This window comes from Trichosurus vulpecula, chromosome 3 (genome assembly GCF_011100635.1).
Source record: "Trichosurus vulpecula isolate mTriVul1 chromosome 3, mTriVul1.pri, whole genome shotgun sequence".
In the NCBI taxonomy this organism is placed as follows: domain Eukaryota; kingdom Metazoa; phylum Chordata; class Mammalia; order Diprotodontia; family Phalangeridae; genus Trichosurus; species Trichosurus vulpecula.
In genome coordinates, this window is record NC_050575.1 from 106,091,102 (window position 1) to 106,118,229 (window position 27,128).

At 49.2% G+C, this 27,128-nt stretch overlaps 1 protein-coding gene across 3 annotated transcripts in view; it reads right to left on the reverse strand.

Annotated features, from left to right (window-relative positions):
- Nucleotides 1-1,240: 1,240 nt before the first annotated feature.
- Nucleotides 1,241-27,128, reverse strand: part of PLCG1 (phospholipase C gamma 1) — a 69,078-nt gene continuing 43,190 nt past the window's right edge. Inside the window, exons 7-34 of one of the 3 annotated variants that reach the window (XM_036748114.1) lie at nucleotides 25,878-25,962; nucleotides 25,519-25,602; nucleotides 24,663-24,697; nucleotides 24,087-24,159; nucleotides 23,623-23,724; nucleotides 22,668-22,786; nucleotides 22,380-22,465; nucleotides 22,111-22,231; nucleotides 16,876-17,044; nucleotides 16,335-16,457; nucleotides 15,781-15,882; nucleotides 15,462-15,649; nucleotides 14,859-15,059; nucleotides 14,598-14,717; nucleotides 13,493-13,673; nucleotides 12,470-12,547; nucleotides 10,549-10,652; nucleotides 10,024-10,120; nucleotides 9,786-9,855; nucleotides 9,441-9,598; nucleotides 9,019-9,115; nucleotides 8,489-8,713; nucleotides 8,168-8,316; nucleotides 6,113-6,227; nucleotides 5,336-5,497; nucleotides 4,112-4,200; nucleotides 3,663-3,850; nucleotides 1,241-2,786 (exon numbers count right to left, since the gene is read on the reverse strand). In XM_036748114.1, the coding sequence (XP_036604009.1) occupies nucleotides 2,744-2,786; nucleotides 3,663-3,850; nucleotides 4,112-4,200; nucleotides 5,336-5,497; nucleotides 6,113-6,227; nucleotides 8,168-8,316; nucleotides 8,489-8,713; nucleotides 9,019-9,115; nucleotides 9,441-9,598; nucleotides 9,786-9,855; nucleotides 10,024-10,120; nucleotides 10,549-10,652; nucleotides 12,470-12,547; nucleotides 13,493-13,673; nucleotides 14,598-14,717; nucleotides 14,859-15,059; nucleotides 15,462-15,649; nucleotides 15,781-15,882; nucleotides 16,335-16,457; nucleotides 16,876-17,044; nucleotides 22,111-22,231; nucleotides 22,380-22,465; nucleotides 22,668-22,786; nucleotides 23,623-23,724; nucleotides 24,087-24,159; nucleotides 24,663-24,697; nucleotides 25,519-25,602; nucleotides 25,878-25,962 (3,364 nt within the window). In that variant the 3' untranslated portion in view covers nucleotides 1,241-2,743. The remainder of the gene's footprint in view (nucleotides 2,787-3,662; nucleotides 3,851-4,111; nucleotides 4,201-5,335; nucleotides 5,498-6,112; nucleotides 6,228-8,167; nucleotides 8,317-8,488; nucleotides 8,714-9,018; nucleotides 9,116-9,440; nucleotides 9,599-9,785; nucleotides 9,856-10,023; nucleotides 10,121-10,548; nucleotides 10,653-12,469; nucleotides 12,548-13,492; nucleotides 13,674-14,597; nucleotides 14,718-14,858; nucleotides 15,060-15,461; nucleotides 15,650-15,780; nucleotides 15,883-16,334; nucleotides 16,458-16,875; nucleotides 17,045-22,110; nucleotides 22,232-22,379; nucleotides 22,466-22,667; nucleotides 22,787-23,622; nucleotides 23,725-24,086; nucleotides 24,160-24,662; nucleotides 24,698-25,518; nucleotides 25,603-25,877; nucleotides 25,963-27,128) is intronic. The other 2 variants (XM_036748115.1, XM_036748113.1) reach the window with 2 other exon arrangements.

Below are 27,128 nucleotides of genomic sequence, written 5' to 3' on the forward strand. Positions count from 1 at the left end.
AATGCATGCTATGAGGTTGGATTATGTTGCCATAAGGTGGGCTGGGCCTTTTTTTATGGTTACAATGGGAAGGATCACTTTTCCTGATGCCTATGTAGTTATTTAATGCCCTCGGGAGGTAATGTCAGGTATAAAGTTTTTTGTATTAAATCCCACCTATGAACAACTAAGACAGAGTACTCTTCTACTTTGAGTGGGCTGGACCATGTTAGCATATACTTTCTAATAGAGTCCTGGAGGAAAAAAAGGAGAGGGTTGTCACACAGATGCTCAAGGTCTTCCTCATGCTTTCAAGCTCAGTGATTTAAGTATTCTCAGTAACTTTTTTCCATATCTCTGCAAAGCAATGCTTTGCTTTGCTTCGCGATCCTTGACACCACAATTTCAGTACTTTTTTTGGTTTTGTTTTGGAGGTGGTGGTGGCAGCATTAAGAACCAACTGAGTAAATACTTTTGAGTTTCAATAAAACTTACTTGCAAAACAGACATTTTCTTTAAAATGTTCTTTTGGGCTGGCATTTTATATAGCCTGGGCTGCAAATTGTTTTTCCTTATAGTACCAATCTTCATGCCACCTCTTACTGACTATAATAAAAAATATCATCTCCTTAGACATTCCTGTTCATGGAGAATATGTATGCCTTGGGCTTTAGGAATTCATTCCACATTGACTATTTGCAATCAGCATCAGGCTGCCTAGATTTATACGTAAACTGCTGAAATGTGAGTTTGAAATGGGAGATAGTTTATATGAAATACTTGCTCAGCAGCAGTCTGGCCAGAGACAGATAGGTCTGCTTTCAGAGCAGCTTGGGGCCTTCTGAGGACACGCTTGGGGGAAACAGAGGTGACATGAGTTTATTAAACTTCTTTATAAACTGACAGAGTTTTGGGTTGCTGGCCTTATGGGAAAAGCTTGTCTGAATGGAAGTTTTGAAACAAGGAATTGGAACCTTCCCTGCTTATTAAATGCTCTCTCTCCCCACCCCTTAAGGGAGATGATAGAAACAATCAGGCCAAAAGAAGCTGTAGTATTAGGTCTTTGATAATACAGGGGATCCCAAAAGTCTTAGTGCCACTGTACTGCCCAAGCTTTTGGGATATCCTGTATTTCCAATTTATCTGCTAACATCATCTTTCCTTACTTCATAGGCTTAGTATAGGTGACTAAGTGCTAATTATTTCCCAGCCTCTCCCCCCACCCTGCCCCCATAAAGAATACACCAGTTAAGGGGGGGGGGGAAACCACATGAAGCCTTTTTATTTGGCAGTCAGGTCTTGAGGGCCCAAAACTGGGGGTGGCAGGTTTGCCTGTGCTGAAGGAAAGCAGCTGAGGGCTAGCTCCCTGTGAGCCCCAGCCCCAGGGTGGGCACCGCTTTCTCATGCCCAGGACATGAGACACAAGTTGTAGGTTCTATAGTGTCTATTCTCCCAACCAGATAAGTCAGGTCTGAGGGAAGGCTTTCTCCTTGGGACCAGAGGACCAGTCATTCCAGGTAGGTACAAAAACCATGTAGTATCCAAGCTGCTAGTTCAACCTCATAGATGTCTTCCTGACCATTCAACATCAGACATAGGGATTTCCCAATGTTCTCCCCCTTGCCCCTGATGAATACAAGTCCTTATTCCCTTTTCATGCCTAAAAAACTTAACGAGTCCTAAAATGTGCCCTCTTTCCCTTAAAAAAAAAAATTTAAAAGTCAGCTATTCTCCTCCCCAGCCTCTGCTGGCACTGCCACTAACACTGACTAAGTCACTGCTTGAATGTCCACCAACCAGCCACCTCGGAGCATCTCAGCTAGTGCAAGGCTCAGCTCAGGAAGCTGCACATGGGTGGCTGGCAGTGGGCCTTTTTTTTTAAATGCCACCTGCTTTGGGGGTTTACCTGTGATGACAGGAACAGTATGGGGAGGAGTAAATAACTTAGTTACAATACAATTCAGAAGAAAAAATAATACTGCTGCTTGTAACATGTTTTAACTTCAGGAGAGCATTCCATCCTGAAAGAGGGTTAGTGTTCCAGGGCCATATTGCTATGTCTGCAATACTGCCTTTCTTGCCCCACTCACCAAGTAAAATACTCAGCATAGACACCCCTATGGGGTTTCAGGTCTGACTGACAAGGCAACCATCAAGCTGGGGCCTGGATCAGCCAAGGGACAAACCACTCAGGAACATTAGCCCTCTCACAATGTTCACTTGTGGTTTTAAAGCTACAGGAGGATGTAAACTTCGTTTTGGGGAGTTCGTCTTTGTAGGTCCCTTAGGGAAACAGCAAAGACAGCAGTCAGCCCCTTGGTCATTCTCAGGAATCTGTCCATAGCTCCTCAGAGCCCCGTGTACTCTGTGAGGTGGGGTAGGTGACTGACAAGCCCAACTCTCCCTGTGAGTAAGGAAGCTGGGTCAAGGGCCCTGTCCTTTCCAGGAGAGGTGAGATGAGAGCACCAGTCTCTGGGGAGTTGGGACAAGATGTTTGTGCTCAATGCCAGGCATGGTATACAGTCTTCTTGCCTTTACCCTGGACAAGAGTGAACAGATTCAGGACAGTAAAACAGCTGAACAATGGCTTGGTTTTTGTGTAACATATCTCTACTGGAACGTCAGGCTGCAGGCAGAAAACCCAGGAGGGCTGCCTGAAGGAAGGGCCAGAGCAGTGTTGTCTCCATAGAAACCAGTTCACAGAATTCCACAAGGCATCTGCTGCTAAAACCCACGTGATTCTCAAAGGCCAGTGCGGTTAAGTCTAGAGGCGGTTGTCTCCATTGATACGAGTTCTCCGAAGTGCCCTAGAGGGAGAGAAGCAAAGGTCTTGATTGGGATAGAGGGGCCCCTGAAGCTGCCCCCTAAGAGATCTGGGGTAAAAAACGAACACTTGAGAAAGGCCTAAATACTAGAGCAGAGTCCTGTTTGAGGCTTGGACTAAAACCCTGAGTGGTATAGTAGTAGCAAGGACATGGGATTCTGCTTCACTCACTTAAAATCAGAGGGGCCCAAGCAAGCCATCTAATTTCTGTATAAGGTTGGACTAAGCTATGTGCAGCTTCTAATACAGAGTAAATGTTTAATAAATGCTTGTTGGCTTGACCCAATCCTAAAAATCCCTTCTGGTTCTAGTTCTATGATCTTGACTTGTGGGATCTACTGAGGGAGTGCTCTCCCATAAAAATGACATAGTCATTAGACATGGCTGCTCTAACTGGCTGATTATTTGAATAACAGGTTCACCATCACCCTAAACTCTACTCTCAGATCTTTTTGAGTATAAACAGTGAGCACATAGTGACCTGAGCTGTAAGCACAGGCAAATACGTGTGTGTACTCTGGGACAGCTCAGTTTTAGCAAAAAGGTAGATGGTTATATACTGGCATGTGGCCCACATCCTGCCCACCTTGAATGAAATCTGGGTCAAGGGCTGCTCCTGAACATTTAAGCTGCAGCCAATGCCCTCTGAGCTGCATGATGCTGCTTTGGCTCACTCTGTCCAAACCTTTGCAAATGGTGAAAGGGACCTACTGGGAAACCTGGAACCAGAAAAGCCAGGCCAAAGCCTGGCAGCCCTGTGAACTTCCTGGTGAGTGCCCTGGCCACATTCTTGCGTTTCCCTGCCAGTCCCAGGAGGAGAAGGTGGGAAGGAAGGAAAGAAGAAGATGTGTTGTGTCACCTTCGTTCTCGGCTGTCAAAGTGGTCTGCTAGGTGCTCCTGGGAGATGCGGAAGTCCTCAAATGGCTGTTGATAGCGGGCTTCAAAGGAGCCCTCTCGGGCTCGTCCATGGAGCAGCTGGCCTGAAGATTCAGATCCCCGTTCTCGGAATGATGAGCTACCGAAGGGGCTGACTTCACCATTCTCCTGCTTTAGGAAGAACACCCCACACACAACCTGCTACGGCCTCTGCTTTGGCCCTCACCCCCAATCTCCTCAGCGAAAACCTTCTAATAAGAGCCAGATATGTTCTTAGGCCCAAGCTGTCCCCACATCAAGCAGCAACATTTAGAGCTCCTTGGCCCTCCCCACTCGGGCATTCTCTTCCCTCCTTTTGATACCCCCTAGTATCTTTAAGGCCCCTTCTACAGCGCCTCCTGACCCAAGTAACCTCAGCTGGGCAGCAAGTACCTTGGCAGGAAATATATCTATTTTGATAAGCAGAGAGGCCAACTCCAAGTCCTCACTGTAGTTATTCTTCAAAGGCACCGCTCTGTATCCTGAAACCAACAAGATACCACCCACACCAGGCCACAAGTGAGTTTGCCGTAGACACTGGACTCCAGGTTTCTGGGCTTACCTTCCTCTTCCCACCCCTCCCTTTACACTGAGCTGCGTGATGAGGCCTTGGCTTGGTCTGCCCAAGTCTTTGCAACTAGAAGAAGAGAACTCCCCTTACCCTGTTCACTCCATCTTTCCCTAGCTCCTCCCCACAACTTCAGCTCAGTTGTCAAAGAGGAAAACCAAAGGGTTAATTTCTCTGAAAGCATCAATGATATCCCGGGCACTCGCCCTCTCAGGGGCATCTGCTCATGTTTATACAGCACTCTCTGCGGTTGTAATACTAATGCCTCATTATGCTCAGCATCTGAAAAGAACTGGCAGCCAAAAAAGAATCAAACACTTACTGAGCCAACTTCTAAGGTCGCTGCGCTAGGCAGAGCTTCTTAAACTGTGGGGCACAGCCCCATAAATTTGGCAACAGTAAAAGGTCTCTCAGCGCGCAACAACTAAAACTTAATTCCAGATCAAACGCGTGATGAATCCAAGGTGTTTCTGGCAGTGCTTGCCCATGCTGCATGGGGCAACTTCAGTGCGGCCTTGGTTCTGAGCACACAGCATGCACACTTTGTCCTGCGCATGCCCTCGGGCCAAGCAATGCTGACAGAGACTGCTAAAACGTTTAAGAAGTCCTGCGCTAGGTGATGACCCAAAAGGATGAAGTTCTGATGGTGAGATCTCAGGCTCCATAATGAAGCCAAATGGGGAGATATTTGGGGGTCAGAGGGGCCTTCCCAGGACCCATCCTATCACAGGCAGCGCATGAGCGACCAGACTGAGGACTGTGGCTGGGCCATACCTTGGCATGATGACAGCCACCTGGCCTAGCTGGTTCACCTTTGGAGGTGGGTGTTAGAAAACATTATGTGGATGCTACACCTAACTATGGTGTGGGAGGTTTCCCTAAAGAGCAAAACGGAGTTAGGCCATGTTTTCACAAACTTCTCTGCGGGCTAAATGACTGTGTCCTTGTGACTTTGTCATTAAGAGAGACAAAATAGAATCGTATGGGTCCTTAAAGGTTCCCTAGATAGGCCAGCTGCTGGCATCCCCAGCCCTGCATCCCACCCTTACCTGTCTTTAGGCCTTTCACCAGGAAGGTGGCCTGAGCCAAGAAATTCTGGTCACTGAACATATCTTCTTCATATACCACGAAGCGCAGGAAAGCAAATTCAGGGTTACTAATCTGGAAGTGGAAGGGCTTTGCTGGCCATACGGGGTTCAGGCCGTTGTCCACTGTAAAGCAGAGAAAGCAGGAACCAGTAATCAGCATCTCCATCCAGCTCCTGGGGCACCCCCAGCCCCATGATCCCCACAGCATGGGAGGAGAAGCAGGATGTTGAAGGAAAAGGTCCTAGGGCTAAGGGATTCAGACCACCCTGGGAACCCCCTTTTCTGAGACAAATCTCCAACATGCAGGGGTGATAGGGCTAAACTTTGGGACCAGAGGGAAGACGACCAAACTTTGTTTTGGGGCAGGCAGACTTCTCCCCCCCTCTCTCGAGCTCACTTGTGCCCACAGTGTTTGGGAAGTTGGGGGGAAGGGAAAGGAAACAAAGTATGGTGGGTGGGAGGTGAGGGGAAGAGACTCTAGGTTTTCACAATCTCTTTCTTTGGCTAGAGAGACTCAATACTACAACTCTCCCTTGAGAAGCACACACATGCAAACACAGAAAATGCCAGCGAGTAGTGAGACTGACCAACAATGCCATGGCCCTGAGCTGGCCCTTGTGGGCCATGACAAAGCCACCCAAACAGTGCCCAGGTCATCAGGGAGGAACATAGTGGGAGGTGCTGGGTCAGGGTGTGGCCTGGGGTGCCACCCCACCCCCCATCCCACCTGAGCCTCACCCACAAATTCTGTCTTGTGCTTCATGTTGTCGTAATCAGCCCCGGCTACCTCAATCTCCACGAAAGGACACACAATGCCACGACCATTCTTGGGTAGATGCCGGGCCCCCAGGACCTAGGCAGGGCAGAGATGGTTTGTCTCCACTCCCTACACAGATACACACACCCTCTCCCATCCCCTACGTGCTGGTTCCCCTCTCAGGTTAGGGAGTATGTTTGGCCAGGCTCTGCTGTGACCCAAAAGCTGGCAGCCACCTCCCCTGCCCTTGCACTGCTCCAGGATGAATGTTAAACTCTAAACACAGCAGGGCAACACTGCCCACCTCAAACCCAGACAGGCCAAGCCCCAAGACAGAGGCTGGCCAGGCATCAGTGATGCACTCCTGAACCTTGGGGCCCAGCCTGCATAGGTCCAAATGTGCCAGGTGGGGAGGCCAGATTGGTGGAGACAAGACGCCCTCTGCTGGGGCCTAGTGAAGCTGCGGCTCTAAGCTCATGGTTGGTCTGGTACTGGTCATGTCTCTTCTAGGTCCCCTGACTCTCTCTGGGTGAAGATCAGAGTTTACAGACCTTCCCCACCTGAGCCCTTCACCTTGCTCAACTAACGGCAGATGTTTCTCCTCCCCCACCGCCCCATCAGTAAAGAGGTTCCTTGCCCTGAATGGCTCTGCTCCATGTCCCTCACGAGGCTTAGCAGGGTCTTCTATCACCTGCCCAACAGGACCTTGTACAGCCCCACGATGATCTATTCTGAGAAGGAAGCCTGCCGCCCGGACAGCACCTCAACACTAGACAATGTTCATGTTGGGTCCATGCGGCCTGTATCATTTATTCACTTGAGAATCTCCTGAAGTGCCCACAGGGACAGATTGGGAATGCATAATTACAGAAGGGATGCCTTCTGGGATTGGGTTCAGAGGCATACGTCATCTAGGGCACATCTTCACAAATCTCCAGGATTGCTCTGTGCCAGGAAGCATCTCAGAGCCCACCTGGCGAGGCAAACACCCTCTCACACCAGCATCCAGTCCATCTTTGACACCTAGCACCCTCCTGGGGGGCCTGCAACCAACCTGATGGCTACCTCCTCCCCTGCACACCGTACCATGGAAGGACATGCCAAGTATGGCCATGCCACATGACGGGACAGCAAAAAGAGCATTGAATTTAGAGTTCAAATCCCATCTCTGCTACTTGTAATCTGTGTGACCTTGGGCAAGTAAATTCGGCTTTCCCTGTCTCATTTTCCTTATCTGTAAAAAGAGGAAGTTGGACTTGACTATTCACATTCCTTCTAGCCCTCAATCGATGACCCTGTAACCTCACCAACCCTACAAGACAGTGGCAGCCCTACAGCTAATACTGGACTTTAGACAGCATCCCAATTCTCAGCCCTCAGAAGGTGAGAGCTATGCGGTCTGTGTGACCACAGGGAAGTTAACCTTTCTAAGCCTCATTTCCTCTTTGGTAAAATGGGGTAATGCTTGTACCACCTCACAGAGAAGTTGTGAGAAAGGCACTTTGTAAAACACTACAGCAATAGGAGTTGTGGCTATTATTGTGTGTGGCACCCATCGAGATAGGATTCAAATTCCCTAGCTCAGCTCAGTTTCTTGCCACTGTCTATATTAGCTGTCCCCTTCTCCTGACCTGCTCTCTGCTGAGACTTATCAGACTCCCTGCTCCAAGCCTTGTCTGTTGTATTTCCATCTACAGCCCACAGGGTGACAGACACCACACAGTAGAACCCATTCACTCCTCCAACTCTTTGTGGGCCCAAGACAGGTTCCAAAAATCACATCCCTGGGTTAGCCAGACCTTTTCCAATGGGCAAGCAGCATGGTCCAATGTTGGGTAGGCCTAGGGTATTGATCAACTGCCCCCTGCCTTGTTACACCCTCCTTCATCTTCCAGAAACAACTAAAGTTGGCCAGCTGTGGGCCTAGACCCCATTCTTGCCCTCAGTGGTCTTTGTTGTGGTATAATGATGGCAACGGTGCCTCCGTAGCCACCACCACCCCCGCCCCCGCCCAAAAGCTTACTAGGCCTGCCCACCTCAATGCAGACCGCACACGGCTCTATCCCACGCAAGCTGCACTTGTCAAAGGGATCAAAGACTTCATCTCTCATGTTGCCTGGCTGCATCACATACCCACAGCGCCCACTGGACATGAACAAGGCCTGGTTCATCTGCATGGGTTTATCTAGAAGAAATTAAGTTGTAGTGAACTCAAATTACCTTTGAACCCCTCAGTTCAGGCAAATGACCCAGATCTTTGGGGGGTTGGCGGGAAATGAAGCAAAACCCCTAAGCCTCACCTCACACCCCATGGAAGTTACAGTTCTCAAGACAGAACTCCGAAAACGCCCCCTCACCTGGAGTCTGGAAGTTGAGGGCTACAAGCTGGCTGCCACAAATCCACATGGGCAGAGGGTCATAGTTGGAGGAGTCCAGCCGTTGGCCCTTGGGGTAAATGCGTGACAGCTGAAGCCGATTATACTGCAAGAATTTCTTGCCTTTGGTCTTGTTCACATATTTCTCAGCCTTGGTCTCAGGGAAGGATGACATGTCTCGGTAACAGGCCCGCTCCGTGCCAATCTCTGGGAACGTGTGAGGAAGAAGTCACTGACTCGGCGATTAGGCTCTTGCCAACTCAAGCCATAGACAAGGAGGAACCATTACAGCCAAGACCTGCTCCCTCAACCCATGCCAGCCATGCTGGGGCAAAGCCCCTGGCTCAGGGCCATCACCTTCCCCTAACATTACTACTGCACAGTCACAAGCGCCAACAGTCACAATCCAGACAAGTATCACACATGCACCCTCAGACTGGCTACATCCACACACCAACAGTCACCCACGTAGGCTCCAATCTGGCCTTTGCCTCATTCCCTCCCTTACTCACTATCCTCATCGAAGGGGACAGGCCGACAGTAGATGACAAGTTCAGACAGCTCCAAGGCAATTTTCTTCCTTCGTTCCATCATCTTTCCTTCTGTGAGCTGCAGAGCACAGAGAGGTACATTAGGTCCCCTGGCTCTGACCCAGTGTGAAGAGGACATAATCTAACACTAACAGGCCAGGGCCGGCCCTCCAAATACTCTATCCCTTCAGGGAAGAGCCCAAGAGCACATCCTCTAAACTCTCCCAGAGCCCAACACTTTCATCTGCTCATCTCTCCTTACATCCTCACCTTCTCCCCAACCCTTAAAAGGTGTGAGAATGAGTGTCTGGCCTGCCAGCTGTCACCAGGGCCCATGCAATAACTCCCCACCTAGCAGCCATTCCATACTCCCCACCTCAGTCCATCCCAGGAGGGACCCTCACCCGGGCATCCGCAGTCTGGGCCACCTCTCGGATCTTTTTCACCCAGTCTTGCAGGTCCTCCTGTGAATCAGCAGCCACATCCAGGGACCAATGTGCGATGGAAGCCATGCTGATTGAGAACACAAACAGCCGGTTGTTCTTCCCCTCTGGGCGGATAGCTGCAAGGCAAAAGCCCAACAAGGTCAGAGGCTGTAAAATCTGTCTCCCCAGCTCCCTCCCCTTTCAAAACAGACACTTAGAAGTCTAGGAGGCACACACAGACCAGAAGCTACACAGCAACCCTGAGTCGAGCCTAAAGCAGAGGGGGCTGGTCCAGGAGAAGCATGCTTAAGGCCCAGGGCTCACCAATCTGACAGGCCGGCACATCCAGGACTCCACGGAGCAGATCTCCCAGGGGGCTGTTCTCATCCAGCTGCTGTAGAGAGCAAAGCTACAGTGACCATCAGTTGGTCAACACTCATGTATGAACACATTATGGGACAGGCGTGACCTTCTGGCCAAAAACCCCCTGCTAACGGAGAAACACTCTTCTGCCAGTGAGTGGTGGGGCTGTACGTGCATACAGGGCCCTCCATGGTCTCACCTCCCTCTCAGGCTCTAGAGCAGCAGGACTGGCCATTTCTTCCACATAGTTGGATGGGAACCAGAGCTGCTTCTTCCCTCCATAGTCTCCCCTCCACCTGCAAAACAGACAGCACACCTGAGACCCTGGAGCATGGGAGCCAGACCACAAGAGACAGGTGCATGTGCTGGATGGATGAATGGCCACCTAGCCACCTCCCCTAGCTCCCCTTTCCCATGCCCAGTGACAATTCTACCCTGTACAGAATGCCAGCACCAAGCTGAGGGGACTGGTATATTCTTAAGTACATAGGTACACTTGGGCACCATCACACAGGCGAGAGTCCAGACCTACACGACCACACAGATCCCAAATTCTCACTGCTTTCTCAATTGTGGGCCCAATTCTGAGCCTTCTGGGAACCAACCACTTTGTCAGACCTTGCCACTGTCTTAGTCGAAGAGGGTGGGGTAGAGGTCACCCAGCTTAGGACAGTGTGGGGTTGGAAGCTCCCCCAAAGAAGTGCCTCAGACAGCACCAACTCACCAGCCTCCCTCCTGCTTTTCCACGTTCTGGATGATGGCACTCTTCGTAAAGGTCAGCTCATCTTCCCGCTGTGCCTTGTAGTCAAAGAGGGCTTTGACTGCACACTGGGGAGACAGTGGGGCTGGTCAAAAGGGGGAGGGGACAGGGACCCTGCCCCTAACAAGCCCTGGTAGAGAGAGAGGTATCTGTGTTCAGAAAACGCATCCTAGGGTTGCTGAGGCAGGGAGGGGTGTGATGGCCTCGATCCTGGGGCACTGACATGGTTCCACATTATTCGCTACTTGAATGAGGAACAAAAGCTTCAGGGAAAAAGCTGAGCTGGGCTGGGCTGTCTGGTCTGAAAGTTCAGTGGGTTCCCCACGAGGAACTTTGTACACAGTTCTGCACTGTCCATGATGTAAGGGAGTGGATGGCCCAGCCCCATGCTGCTGTCACAGGATTTAAAGCCCCACGAGAGAGATGTGAAAGGTCATGTGTTCACCCTCCTCATTTTACAAATAATGCAGAGCTTCAAGGGACCTTAGGCCAGCTGGTCCAAACCTCTCAATTTACAGAGGAGGAAACTGAGGCCCAGAGAGAGAAAGGCCTTGTCAGGACTTTACAGGTAGCAGAGCAGACTGGTCAAGCCAAGGTCTTGTCTCCAAATTCCACGCTGTTGTCACTCTAGCCAGGGGACAGTGCTGACTGACTCACTGTTCATCTGGTCCCTCCTCCACATGTGGGAGCTATCACCCACATGCATACATGCATGCATGCCCAGATACATCCGTGTGTGCCCACAAACATGTATAAATCCATGCAGATAAGAATATCTCCCTAATCATCTATTTTATGTTCTAAGGTCCCTTCCAGCTCCAACAGCCTAGGAGAGGTAGGGATATGTAAAGGGAAAGACACTGATTTGGAGGCAGGGAGCCCAGATTCTGCTACTTATTACCTGTGTGACCTTGGGCAAATCCCTTTACCTCTCTAGGCCTATTTCTTCTTCTGTTAAAAAAAAAAATTAGGAATTTGGTCTATCTCATCTCTTAATGAGGCTTGATCTTAACGAACCTTCTCTCTACACTATTAGATGTGTCCTGTTTTGATTGGCATGTGTCACAATTTAAAGCAACTTGGGCAAGAATTGGGGCTGAGATGTCTAACTGAGCCCTGCCTGCCCAGTAAGAGGACCCTTTAGAGGCAACTGAGTGCTCAATCAGCCCTTGGGGGAAGGAAATTAAGCTTCAAGAGTTACCTGCTCAGGGCATGGTGAGGGAAGATGCTCAGCCCCAGAAGGTGACAGTGCCTCAGAACCAGAAGGGGCTTCTCACTTATCTAACCCTTATCAGAATAAGAAGCCCCTTTTACAGCCATCCTGAAAAATTGTCTTCTGGCCTCCCAGCAACACCTCTGCTCAGTGCTGAGCTGCCAGCATCCCTTCCAAGGAGGGGAACTCCTCCTCCAGCCCGGGAGTTCAGGTCAGATATGGAGGAGGAGGACAGGGGGCAGGGGAGGGATCCAAAACACCCACCCTGCGGGAAATCTCCCCAATTATGTCTCACCCCCGAGAGAGAGCCCAAAGAGAGGCAGCCACGAGACCCCAGACTAGCCCTGTCCTGGGCAACAAGGGGGTCTTTAGAAGGGGTTCCCAGGTCCTAGGAGGAGCCTGTATGAGCAGTGAGCGGCCATAGGGAGCGATGTCACAGTGGTAGCATCCAATGAACATAGCTAAGTGCTAACAGAGGTTTCAGGTTTACAAAGCTGTGTTATCTCATTTGATTATCACAACAACCCTGTGAGGCTGGTACTGTTATCCTAATATTACAGGTGAGGAAACTGAGGTTGAGAGAAGCTGACTGGTCCACACAGCTAAGTGCTTAGGGCAAAATCTGAGCACAAGTCTAGCGCTTGACCCCCTGCACCACCTAGAGCCCTTTACCTTAAAAGTTGGCATGGGGTTTGCCTCCACGTAGAAACCTGGATTCCGTCCTTCATACAGGGCTCCATAGTCTGGCTCCTGAAAAGAGTGTGACTTCCTATCAGGGCCAGCAGGTATCTCTGGTCTCCTCTTGCCCCTCTGGCGGGAGGCACTTACAGCCCCCTTTTCTTTAGACTCCCAACTCCCTGGGTTTCCCTGATGCCATACTCTCCTTCCTCTCTAACTACCGGTTCTTGGTCTCTCACCCCGTTTCCTCATCTTTCTCCCACTTCCTCAAGAGTCATTTCCCTCAGCCCTGCCTTTGGTCTTCTCTCGACGCCATCTCCCTCCCCTGACCATTTCGTTCATTTCTATGACTTCAACGCTCAATGCAAGTGCCTCCCAAATCTCTGCCTCCAACCCCGAATCCAGAGACGCCTTTCTGACTACTAGTGAGACCGAATCTGGAGATCCTGCCACACCTCAAAATCAGTCCATCCAAGATGAAACTCACTGTTTTCTCCCCCAAACCTGCCTTCCCTCTGACGTCTTCTGTTTCTGTCGACGGTACAAGTACTGCCGTGTTCCTGTTCTCCCAGGTTTGAAACCTTGGTGTCATCTCGAGAATTCTCCCTCTTCTTACTATCCCCCAAATTAATTCTGTCTCTGCCCCTTCTTCTCCACTCCTAACTGCCTCATAGTCTGGACTACCTGTAAGTCCTGCCCTCCCCTTCGTCACCAATCCAAACCCGCCTAACCCAGCTCAAGCCCTACGGTCTCTCCAGGGGCCTTCTTCTTGCTTCCTGCCAGTCTTGGCCTCTCCCAGACCTCACTAGACACCCAAAATCACCTACTGCATCTGATACTTTCTTTAAAAAAATTTTTTTAAATTACATTTTAAGTTGCAGACTGTCTCCCTAACCAATGCTTCTTATATCCCCCAGGCCCTACACTTTCAGATTCCCAGGCTTCTCCAAGCTCTCGCCTACCTCCCCACCTGTCACCCAGAAGTCCTCCCTAGCCTCCCAGGCGCGCCTCTCTCACCGCTGTGCCAATCTTCTCGAGCGCCTCCTCATTGATGGGGTACCGGAGCTTCATCTTTCGGTACAGTGGGTGCTTCTCGTAGTAACTGATAAGGTCTACGAGGCTATCAAACTCGGAGTTCCCTAGCATCACCGTCTGTCCCTCCTGCTGGACCCGGCAATGTTTGATCTTCCCTTCTGCCCTGAGGGGCCAGTCAGACAACAGATCAGACTTTCAGCAGACTCTTTCAGGAGGTCATTTCCCCAACCCCCAGCTCTACATGATCAGACGGGACATATACCCTCCCATCTCCGGGCCTGGAATGTCTTCTGTCCTCACCTCGGCCTCCTTCAAGTCAGAGTTCAAGCAGCCCCTTCCACACAAAGCTTGTCCCGATGCCTCCAAACGCTATGGACATTTATTCTCTGCCTATGCCATATATACTTATAATTGTACTTGCTTTCTAACTCATTCGAATGTAAACTGCTTGAGATTAGGAATTATTATTTCATTTTTTAAGTTTTATATTGTGGCCACTAGGTGGCGCAGTGAGCAGAGCACCGGCCCCAGAGTCAGGAGGACCTGCTGTGTGACCTTGGGCAAGTCACTTAACCCCAATTGCCCTGCCCTCCCCCCTGCAAAAAAAAAAAAATAAATAAAAATGTGAAATGAAATTTATATGGTGGCAGAGTGGATAGAGCACCAGCCCTGGAGTCAGGAGGACCTGAGTTCAAATCCAGCCTCAGACACTTACTAGCTATGTGACTGTAGGCAAGTCACTTAATCCCAACTGCCTTCCCCCCAAAAATGAGTAAAAATGTGCTGATCCATTGACACTTAAACCTTGTCTTTAAAAAAAAAATTGTATCCCTGTGCTTAACAAATGATGGCTGAGTGATTGAGTGGACAGGGCCCAGGACCAACCCTCCCCTGGCCCTGCAGTCACAGACAAGGCTAACACAACTCTCTCGTCTGTCCTACCCTCACCGGTGACCCATGCAGAGACACAGTTCCAGGGCAATACCTCATGGTCACTTCCTCTCCCACCTCCCCCACCTCCCCCCTCCCTCTGTGACAATCTCTCTGGCCCCAGGCACCTTTCCCCATACCCCTGCAGCCCTCTCACCGGAAGGAGATGGCATAGGAGTTGGGTTCACTCCGCTTTCGCACAAGGAAGGCCCCGTCCCGGGGTACACGCATCAACATGTGCTCTGCCTGGGCTCGGGTCAGACTTGCGTGGTACCACCTGCAGGCAGATCCCAAGGGTTACTGCACTCCACTGTCCACTGACAGAAAGGTCCCAGATCCCTAGCACGATCATTCCCCCCAGGCCTTTTAAAATATCATTATGCCCCAGGCCCCTCCAACCCATTTAACTGCCCCTCACTCTTTGCTCTCGTGGGCATTAGTCTGAGGCACTGGCTCCGTAAGGCGCATCTCGAACTCGTTGCATCGCAGTGGCACCTGCTGGTAGTGGGTGATGAGGTCATAGAGCGAGTCAAATACTAGATTGTCCGTCAGGAAGAATTTGGGGCTGCCGGCATCCTGGCGTGAGTGAATCCGGCAATGCTGGACCTTCCCATTCCGCCTGAAGGTGGGGGAGAGGAGAGAGTATTTGTGATGCCCCAAACCCAGGTGACTGAACCCCAAAGGCATCCACAGGTATCTGGCTTTAGACTCAGAAGGATATGGGGGCCCCTTAGGAGATTCTGTTCATACTTACTTTCCTTCAGCCCTTGGCCTTATATATCATAGGATGCCAGAATCCTGAGGCCTCGGAGAAAAAGATGCTAGGGGGAGGGCTCTGAGGTGGCACATGTATAGATCAAGCACTTCTCATCTACAAAGGTCCCTCGACAGAGCTCTGTGTCCTGTGCTCCTATCAGACTGAACTCTAAGGGAGAGACTTCATGGAGGGCAGGAAGAGGGGGAAGGGATGTTTCCATCCTGCAGGGAAACCGAGGCCACAAGTACCAACAGGGGACCTTACCAGAAGGAGAGCGTGTAGTCCCCAACGAAGGTCTCACTCTCTCGAACCAGAAAGGAACCATCGGGGGCCCCGGTCTCAATGCAGTATTCGGTAAGTAGCCGTTCAGCGATGTGCCGCCCGTCCCGACCGGCCCCAAGCTTCCCGTGGAACCACTTCTCGCTGGAGTGGAGTTCTGCACTGCTACTCACCTGGGGAGAAGGAGACTTCATCACCAACTCCTCCCTCTCTGGCTTGTTTCATCATCTGGGATCTCAGCCTCCACCTTCTATCCCACTCCCATTCCCATTTCCAGCCCTCCGGGCCCCAGCTCCATCATCACCTCCTTTGGCTCCTCCTCCTCATCATTGCCTTGGTCACTGTTCGTCTCCTCCGAGTAATAAATTTTGCTGCTGGTCAGTACAAAATAGTGCGGGTACCACTCCTGAGGGCCACAGGACAAGGTCACAAAGGGCCTCTAACTGCCCCCATGACTCCGGGCCATCTCCCCCAAGATCCCCAGCTCCTCACTGCCCCCATGACTCCTGCCCATCTCCCCCAAAAAACCCAGCTCCTCACTGGCTCATGACTCCTGCCCAGCTCCCCCCAGATCCCCAGCTCCTCACTGCCCCCATGACTCCTGCCCAGCTCCCCCAAGATCCCCAGCTCCTCAATGCCCCCATAACCCTTGCCCAGCTCCAAGATCCCCAGCTCCTCACTGCCCCCATGACTCCTGCCCAGCTCCCCCAAAATCCCCAGCTCCTTTCAGGCCTCCTTGCCCAAGGTTGTACAGATATTAAGTAGCAGAGCTGAGATTTAAACCTAGTTCTTGTGACTACAAATTAACTACATCCTCCTAGCCCATTCTCCTTCCCTTGGCCCTGGTCCAGCCCTCACGTGGTTAATGGGGTCTTCCAAGTAAAGGATGCCATTCTTGATGGAATTGCTGATGTCATTCTCCGAATACATCACCGAGGTGGGCACCTCCTCGTAGGCACTGCCCTCGGCCAGTTTCTTGTGCTGCCAGAAGGAGTCAGGGGTCCTTGCTCAGTCCCAACATGCCCAATCTGACCTCTGCCCTTCTGACAGACTCGCTAGGAAACCTCCACCTGCTAGGCCAAAAGTCCCCTACAGACAAGAGGGGACTGACCTGGCCAGATAGGGCCTGGCTCCTCTGCCTGCCTGTAGCTCTGCAAAGATCACTCAGGGCCCCATCAAGTCCACCCCTGTCCAGGCTCAACCTCCCAACTCCAGCTGGGGCAATGGGAGCCAGGAAGGGGTGGTGGAAAGGAAAGGAAGACGGACGTCTACATTGGAGCATAGAGACCCCCATTCCTACTCCTCTCTCCCCTCATCCTGCTGCTCCCTAGGTTCTCAATGCCAGAGATCCTGCCCTCTCCCCTCTCTCCCCTCTAACCCCTGCCTGCCCCCCAGGTACCTTGATAAGGATTTTTCTCTTGAGCTGGTTGGGTGAAGGCAGACCATCGGCCGCAATGTCCACGGGCTTGGTGAGAAGGGTGTCACCGAACACCTTCTTGAAGTACTGGGCCATGTTTCTCTGCTGGGCGATGCTGCAGTGGTCCTCAATGGACAAGATCACTGGGTACCTGGGACAGGAAGGTGGGGGCCAACATCAGGTTAGGCCTCCCCCCATGCTCAGGCCTGCTGGAAGGGGAGAAGAGGAGGGGACATGGGTCTTGTCCTGGGGAGCAAGTCTGGTTGGAAGCACATGGAACGCACCACTACCAACTCAAAGCAGGGCACACCTAGTGCGGGGATGAGGGAGGAGCATGGACAGCAGATGCCAGGGGGCAGCGGAGAAGGAAAAGCTCACTGTCAGGGGCTGGTTCAGGCAGTTAGGTGGTGCGGTGGATAGAGAACTAGGTCTGAAGTCAGGAGGACTCATCTCCATGACTTCAAACCCAGCCTCAGACATTTAGTAACTGTGTGACCCTGGGCAAGTCACTGAACCCTGTTTGCCTCAGTTTCCTCATCGATAAAATGAACTGGAGAAGAAAATGGAAAAGTACCCCAATATCTCTGCCAAGAAAACCCCAAATGGGATCACAAAAGGTCAGACATGACTGAACAACAAAGGACCGGCTGGGGCTAACAAGGGAGGCTGCCCAGAACAGGAGAGCCAGGAGCTGGCCTCTGAAGAGAGCTGGAAGAGGCAAAGACTTTAAGCTTAATGTGGTATCTCCCCCAATGCTCAGCACAGGGCTCTGCATATAATCAGTACTTAATACAGGTTCATTAAAATTGCTAGAGGAGTCAGGGAATGCATCATGAAGGAAGCCAAATCTGGACCTTAAAGACAGAGGATGGGATAGAAAAAGAGGATGAGGAGGGTATTTCAGGCAGGGAAGATAAAAGAAAAACACAGACAGGAATGAATGTGGGCTGGGCAGGGGACAATGGGCATAATTTAACATACTGACAATCCTTTAAGAAGTTTCTGAAGTGATTGGCTAACATGACAAAACAGGAAAATGATAAATACTGGAGAAGATGTGGGAAAATAGGAATACTGCTGCATTGTTGGTGGAGTTGTGAACTGATCCAGCCATTCTGGAGCACAATTGGGAACTATGCCCAAAGGGCCATAAAAATGTGCATAGCCTTTGACCCAGCAATACCACTTCTACGGCTGTATCCCGAAGAGGTCGCACAAGTGAGAAAAGGACCCACATGTACAAAAATATTCCTAGCAGCTCTTTTTGTGGTGGCAAAGAATCGGAAATCAAAGGGATGCCCATCAATTGGGGAATGGCTGAACAAGCTGTGGTACATGAATGTAATGGAATACTACTGTGCTATAAGAAATGGGGAACAGATGGACTTCAAAATAACCTGGAAAGACTTATGTGAACTGATGCTGACGGAGGGGAGCAGAACCAGGAGATCATTATACATGATTACAGACACACGGCATCTGTGATGACTAACTTTGATAGACCTGGCTCTTCTCAACAATACCAGGTTCTAGGACAGCTCCAAAGGACTCATGATGGAAAAAGAGACTCACATCCAGAGAAAGAGTTATAGAATCTGAATGCAGATCGAGGCAAAATATTTGCTGTCATTTTTTTCTTCTTTTTCGGTTTTGTTTCTTCTCTCTCATGGTTCATTCATTGGTTATAATTCTTCTTTGCAACTTGACTATTGTGTAAGTTTAATGTGAAGGTATATGCAGAACCTATATCGGATTACATGCCATCTTGGGAAGGAGGGGAGAGGGGGAAAAAATTGGGAACTCAAAAAACTCGTGGAACTGAGTGTTGTAAACTAAAAATAAAAAATAAATTAAAAAAAAGAATTTAAAAAAAGAAGTTTCTGAAGCGCTCCACACATGTTATTTCATTTGATCTCACCACACCCTAGTGAAGTAGGTGTTATTCTTACCATCATCCCCATTTTCCAGATAAGGAAACCAAGGCTGACCAAGATCACGAAGTTCTCAAGCATCTTAAGGAAGGATTCAAACTTTGTTCTTCTAGACTCTAAATTCAACCCTCAATCCACTTTGCCATCTGGCTGCTAGCCAGCGGACAAGGGCATTGCTGTTTTGTAAAACAGACCGATCAAGATAAGGCTGGAAACTCGGGGAGGTGCCAGGTTGTGGAAGGCCTTGACCAACAAGCAACTTTTATTTCTACATTTATTCAACAATCATTTATTAAGCACCCAGAATGTGCAGAACACTAAGCTCAATGATGGAATTGCAAGGATGAAAATGAGACCGTCCCTTCTCCTCAAGGAGTTTGCATTATACCAGGATGAAATATATATACGTGGAGAAGTAAGTGCAAACTATCTCTCCAGGAAGAATGCCCTGCCCACTTGTAGGATGTAGGAAGTACTTGATTGAGTTTTGAAAAAAGCACACTGGGGATTCCACAAGGCTGAAGCAAAGAGGCAGTGTCTCCTAGGCCTGCAGAACAGACTGTGCAAAAGTGCGGAAATGGGAGATTGAATGTCAGGGACCAGGAACAGCAATGACTCAGGTGTGGTTGGAATACAGTGTGCGAAGGAAAGTAATGTAAAAGAACAGGCTGGAGCCAGGCTGTGAAAGACCTTAAAAACAATACAAAGGAACTTGGAATTTGATCCTAGAAGCCAGAGGAAGACTCCTGGAGTTACTTGAGCAGGGGAGTAAAGATCAGTCAGGCCTACGTTCTGGTACGAACAACAATCTTATGAAAAAATATTCTAAACAGTTAATAATTAAGAGAACTGAAAATTAAAGCAATTCTGAGCTCCCATCTCACACCTATAAAACTGGTAAAAAAGGAAGTGACAAGTGCTGGAGGGGCTGTGGGAAAACAGGCACACTGGTGCATTGTTGGTGGATCTGTGGAAAGCAATTTGGAATTAGGCCCAAAAGGTTACTAAGATGTACAGACACTTTGACCCCGCTTTAGCACTACTAAGTCTATGCCCCAAAGAGTTCAAAGAAAGAGGACAAGGACCTATATATAAAAAAAAATTTATGGTACACCTTTCCATGGGAACCAAAAATTGGAAATGGGGAACGCCAATCAATTGGGTAACAGCCTAAACAAATTACGGTATAGGAATATAAAATAAGCAGTTTCAGAGGAACCTGGGAAGATGCTATGAACTGGTACGGAGAGAAGTGAACAGAACTAAGGGCGCAATTTAAACAATGCCACAACATTATAGGAAAAAAAAAAAACTTGGGAAGACTTTAGAACTCCAATCAAAGCAATGAAAAACCATGAATCCAAAAGGCTTAATGCAGATGGCATATATTTTCAGACATGGTCAATATGGAATCCGTTTTGTTGGACAATGCATGTTTATAATAAGGGTTTTCTTTTTGTATTTTTATTTGTAATTTTTAAAAAATTATATGTATATTTTAAAATTATATCATATACAATTACATTTTCTTTTGCATACATACAATATTACACATATAAAAATATAATTATATGTTTATAAAATATAAATACATAAATATATTATTTATATATATATAAATTTGTATGTACTATGATATAAATAAATATATAATTATATGAAATATATAAATATAAAATAAGTATCTAAAAATAATTACATATTTTATATGTGAATTTATGGTATATTAAAAATATATATTATATATTAAAATATATTTTGAATGGACTATCTATTTGACAGTCATGTAAAGTATGGTTTGGAGAGGAAAAAGCCCAAAGACTGAAGATCAACTGGAAGGCTACTGCAGGTAAGAGGTGATAAGAGCCCAAACTCGGGTTGTGACCATTGGAGTGAAGGTGATAAATTTAATACCTACTAGGCAGCTAGGGGGCGCAGAGAGACCAGCTTCAGACACTTACTAGCTTTATGTTCTTGGGCAAGTCACTTAACCTGTTTGCCTCAGTTTCCTCAACTGTAAAATGGGGCTAGTAATAGCACCTACCTTGCAAGGCTGTTGCAAGGACCAGATAAGATATTTGTAAATTGCTTAGCACAGTGCCTGGCACACAGTAGGTGCCACATAAATGCTTGCCATGTGTACTATTCTAATTATTATCATCACCATCATCATCATATGTTGTGAAAGCATTATCGGCATCACTGTTCTCATTCGGTATTGTGAAAGCAGAATTGCGACACTCGGCAAGGGACCGGGCGTGAGGGGTGAGACAAGGGAAGGGGTCAAGGCTGAGCCTGAGGATGCCATGCGGACACCTGGAAGGACAGACAACCAGTTGCCGTGGAAGGTTTTTGTGCGGGTTATTGCCACTGAAAAGGACTTTATCAGGGCCGACCCTCCCATTTTGAAGATGAGGAAAGTGATGCCTAGAGGGGGTGAGGGGCTCAGCATGAGGAAGGTCCAGCTGGCAGCTGTGGGCAGGAAGGAGCAGATGAGGAGAGGCTGGAATCAAGGACACTGGTTAGAAGCCCACTGCAACAATAATACGAGGCATGACAAAGAAATAGAAAGAAGGAAGGTGTATGGGACAGAAAGTATAAACCAGGTGAAAGTGTCATTGGGAAATGTTTAACAGAAAAATATAAAAATACAACATGACATAGACAATGGTAATTTGTGGTTTACTGAGTCAATACGTGGCCAGGAATTCATTTCTATTTTAGTTTGACACCGCAGGATAAACAGGTAGAATGAACAAGGCTTGGATGAGAGGGGAGCCGGCAGAGTGGGCCAGAACACCGGCCTGGGAGCCAAGAAACCTGGGTTCAAGTCTTTGTTCTGCCTCTTAACTTCTGTGACCTCAGGCAAATCCCACAGACCATTAGTAAATAGTCATCTAATCCAGCTCCATTTCACAGATGGGAAAACTGAGGATCAGAGAGGCAAATCAAGTTGCCCCAGGCCACACAGAAAGACAGCAGCCAAGCAGGGACTAGAACCTAGTTTTTTGGAGTATGAATGAATGTGTGCGACATCTAGAAGGGGTGGGACTAGATGCACCTTGAGGCCTCTTTCATCTCTAATGTTCTATGTGCAGTGACTCAACAGGAGGTGTGATAGGTGTAGGGGGGCAAATAACTGTTCACTCCCCCAGCCCACAGAGCTCTAGGAAGTATGAGTCCTCCCTCCCCTCTCCCTAAGGCTCCTGCCTGGACCCCCCTGCTTATTCGTATTCCCACTCCATTCACTCTGGCCCTCCCCGCTCTCCATCCCCACACCACTCACTCTGAGGTCACGAAGGCATGCTCCTTAATGGTGTGCAGAACGTCAGAGAACTTAATCTTGGTGGTGAGGGTGTGTCCGTGGTAAATGACAGGCATCCCGTCTGGTCCATCCCAACAGTCCACTTCAAGGGCCAAGGGGAGAGATGACAGCAGTTCAGTCCAGGCAGACCAAATGCAAAGGCCCCTCTCCACTTCCTTCACTATGGACCCAGATACTAAGCAACAATAATACCCCACCTAATCCTACAACCCTCCCCACCCCCGACTCACACTCGATGCATCGACAGCCCATACGAAGACACCGTGCGTAGGCCTCCAAGGAGGACTCGCTGGAAAACTGGTCCCCAGTCAGGTACCTATTATTCATGGATGGAATTTGGGTTGGGGGTAGTCAGGCCAAGCAATGGGGGAAGACCCTCCTCCCTTTAGCCCATCACCCAACTTCCTCCTGGGTTCCTCTCCTCCCAGGGCAGAGATAAAGGGGAAAGTGATGCTGGGAAGAAGAGAGAAGAGAACAAGCCTGGGGACCTCCCAACCCATCAGCCCACAGGTCCTCACGTGTTGTGGGAGGAAGAGATCCAATACTGAGACAGGGGATTGTTCATGGTGTCCACACACACCGAATCCAGCTGGGAATTCCAGATGTTATTCTCTTTGGAAAACAGGAAGGTAACAAACTGCCCCAAAACAGATGGGGAAAAGAAATTGAATTCCCAGCAGTCTGAATGCTAGCTCCAAAGGAGGGTCTGGGCTTACGACTGCCAGTAGGGAGTATGACAGGTCAAGGCACTGTTGGGTCAGCCCAGGCCAGCCACAGGCTAATGTGACTTCACTCGGGGAATGGACCGCTCCCCTCAGCCCCAGCCCCCTTCCCACCTGAGCAGTCCAATGTCTCTCTTCCTCTAGCTTCCAACTTTACAGAAACCCAGTCTGAGCAAGAGCTCTGGGCCTGGCTGGTGGCTCAAAATACTGAGTATGTTTTGGTTCTCATGTGAAAGAGTGAATCTCTCTTTGTTCGACCCCCCAAAGGCACAACTAGGCAGCTAGTTAGAGGACGGAGCCCTGGACTGACAGAGTCAGGATGACTTAAGTTCGAATCTGGCCTCAGACCCTTACTTGCTGCGTGACAAGTCATTTAAACTTTTGTCTACCTCAGTTTCCCCATGTGTAAAATGAAGATAATAGTTCGAACTCCCAGAATGTTTTGAGGATAAAATGATATTTCTAAAGTGTTTAACAAACTTTAAAGCATTATGTAAATGGTAGCTATTATTAACTCTTAACTAGGAAAAGCTACAGGAGGTTGACTTTCAGTCCATTTAAGAAAGAACTTGCTAATAGAATTAGGGCTGTCAAATGGATTTATTTCCTTGGAAGATAGGAAGCTCTGTCACTGCAGGTACTGAAGCCAAGACTGGATAGTGGGGATGCTGTAGAGAAGATTCCTGAAGCAGGTGGGCCGTTGGCCCAGAAGCTTGTGAGGTGTCCTTACATCCCCCTTAGAGGGCCTCACCTCATCCAGGAAGAAATAAGGCTCCTCGATCTCCCGAAGCGGGTCTTGGAGGAAGCTGAGCATGAACTCCTGTACCTGGAGCCTGTCGGTGGCCCACAGCTCCTGCAGGGAAAGAACCGATGTCAGGCGCAAGGAGCCTTAGGCCTCCCAAACCAGCCCACAATCTGTCCTAGAGCCTTGGCAGCACCTTGGCACCTATGAGGATGGTGGGTGACCCAAAGCCCCTTCCCAGCCTCAACACCCTCCAGAGACCCGCTTCCATTCACCTCATTCCTAAAACCCTCAAAAGTAGGGCCACATTACAGCTATGGCCTCTACCCTTTCCTCAACTCCGGCCTGCCACAGAGAATGTGTCAATCCCCCAGTCAGGTCAAACTCAAGGTCATCGCTCTTAGGTTTAAGTCCTCTGAGCTGGGGAGACCCTCTCCCTCCCCCAGCAACCCCGGCCCTTGGACCACCCATACCCCCTGGTATTCCAGGAGAAACTGCTGAAACTCAGACAGGGACACTCTACAGAGCTCCGGCCGATCCCCGCCCCTGGAGACAAGGGAAAAGGGAAGGAGAGGTTAGGGTCTCAGCCACTCCAGCCAGGACAGCTCACAGAATCACAGAATTTAGAACAGAAAGGGACCATGAACATCTAGTCTTAGCACCTCATTTTAAAGAGGGGGAAATTAAGGCCCAGAAGGATGAATGTGACTTGCCCACAGTCATATATTGAGTGACAGAAGCAGAGTTTGAATCCAGATCCTCTGAATCCAAATTCAGTACTCTGTCTACATCATGCACTGTACATTGGACCAACTGAGGGATACCTGGGGGAGGGGAGCCCAGATAGATATCTATGTACAGGCATCATCCCTCCTCCCTTGGGAAGCCATTTAGTATCCAGGGCCCTGAGGAGAATCTTGATGCTATGAATGATTCCACCCTTCTCTCCAACTCCTCCTTCCTCCCTGCCCCGCCCCCACCCAAGCCCACCACACCAGAAGGGAGAGGGGTCGAGGGTAAGGGAGGGAAGCCACCCCAGCCCCACAAACCTCAGGGTGCCGGCTTCCAGGAAAGGAAGGTCCATCTGTTGGAGACAGAGCCAAATCAGGAGAAGGGGATTGGAAATGGGGCTAACGGAGGCCCTAGGAATTGGGTGTGGGGGTGGGAAGGACAGAAATAGACTTCAAGGAAATGGGAGTTGGAGGGTCTCAGACGAGAGCTCTTTTGTATTCTGGTGTCTAACTGGGCATCCCAGATTGTCAGGAACCCAAGAGATCAGCTAGCCCAACACACATCTTACAGATGAGAAAACAGAGGCTGAATGCTTTGCCCACAGTAACATGTAGACCAGCTGGGAGCAGAGTGGCTCCAAACGCAGAATCTTTCTTATACTAATACGGCAACTGAGTGGTACAGCAGATAGAGCCCTAGGCTGGGAGTCAGGAAGGTCTGAATTCAAATCCTGCCTCAAACACTTACTAGCTATGTGACCCTAGGCAAGTCACTTAACCTCTGCCTCAGTGTCCCCATCTATAAATTGGAGATTGTTGTGAGGACAAAATGAGATATCTGGTAAAGCAATTTCCAAACTTTAAAGCACTATGTAAATGCTAGCTATATTATTATAGACTGTCTGTTGAAGATCAAACAAAATAACATTTGTAAAGTGCTTAGCACAGTGCCTGGCACACAGCAGGCACTTAATAAATGCTCAGTCCCTTCTTTTCCCGCCATGGTAAGCATTTAATAAACGTTTACTGAAATCAACTGAATAGAGGTGGCCTACAAGGCAAGAGGGGCATGGGGGGACACTTATATAGAAGTAATGGGGTCAGGAGGGAGCTCCAAAGACAGACTGCTGAAGGTGGATGGGGGGGCATTGCCCAGAACCAGCGTGGTCCTCACCGTTTTCTGGGCGCTAAACATGAGGCTCCGGTAGAGCTGTGCAAACTGTCCGTAGGTGATGTCCCCACTCCGCTGCTCCAGGTCCTGATGAAGCATAAGCCCACGGGCCATCCCAGGGGTACCCAAGGCCCAAGGGTATCGGGGAGGAGGGAAACAAAGTGAAACTCAAGAGAAAACTCAGGCTCCCTTTCCTTCCTCTTCATCCAAGACTCCTCTTGGGGGGCGTCACTTGAATGTGTGCACCAATCCACCCAACCCCCACTGGCTAACTCCTCTGCCAGAACTGATTCTGAACCCCAGGGCTCCACGTTGCTGCCCAGTACCAGACAGACCTGAATGAACTGGGAGACAACCCTTACCGTCAACCGTTCCCTCAGGAACCGCATGTTGGGAACTCGGTAGTTGACCTGGGACAGCATGTTCTTAAGATCCTTGGCAGAAATCCTGGGGCGACAAAAGACACCCCCCTCATCCTTCACCCTGTGGTCAATGAGCCTGTGTGCCCATTCCATGGACCCACCACCATTTCTACTCTCCCCAGGGCTAAGTTAATAAGGCCCTAATCTAGGGCCAGGAACAGGAGGTGCCTGACTGGATGTGGGCACGAAGGAACGTAAAATCACTGACTGTCAGAGCTGAGAAGGAGCCCAGGACACAAAACACACAGTGTCAGAGAACACCTATTCTAAATTCTTCATCTTTGAGATGAGGAAACTTATGAGGGAGGAATGACCCCAATTATCTATGCTCTTAGTTACCCTTCAAGTCGCCACTTCAAACATCTCAACCAACCCTACAAGGAACACTCACCTAGACTCCCACGCTAAACTAAACTACATACAGCCGCACAGGTACAACCTATATCTGATTGTTTACCATCTCATGGAAGCGGGGAGGAAAGAGAGGGAGGGCAGATAGGATTTGGAACTTTTAAAAAATTGTTTTAACATGCATGTAATTGTGGGAAAATATTTAAAAAAAGAAAAAAGAAACTACACAGAGAGATTTAGAAGAAGTGTGTGTGTGTGCACACGCATGTACGTGTGTTTAGGGAAGAGGGGACAGTGTTGAAGGGACTGGGGTGTGTGTGTGTGTGTTGGGGGGAAAGGGAGGAGCAGCAGTATGGAAGAGATGGTTAATTTCTATCTATATCCCCAATTCTTTGTACTTAGTAGATGCCTAATAAATTCTATTTAAATTAAATTGTGTGACACATTCCATTCCCTTTAAGGTGCATACCATTTATTTTCATTAACCGATTTGCTACAGAAAAGGTATGGGTGGGGCATCTGTGTTTACCCTCCAGCTCCTACAGGCAGAACATTTCAATATAACCAGATAGTCAGGAGGTCCCAAGGGATACATTCTCTTACTGCCCATGGGAAGGAAGTTCCTTCTGTTCTGGGAAGGGCTAGTTGCTCAGGGATAACAGAGGGCTGGCCTAGGCAAGTATCAGTGACCCTCAGGCAGATAAAATCTGCACCATGAACAAGGCTCCAGCTGTGGACAAACAGAGCTCACCAGGTATAAGAACCGAGCCCCCTGCTCCCCAAACCCAGGCTTTGGCATGGAGCTAGGTCACCCACCTTCCCTTACAACATCACACTCCC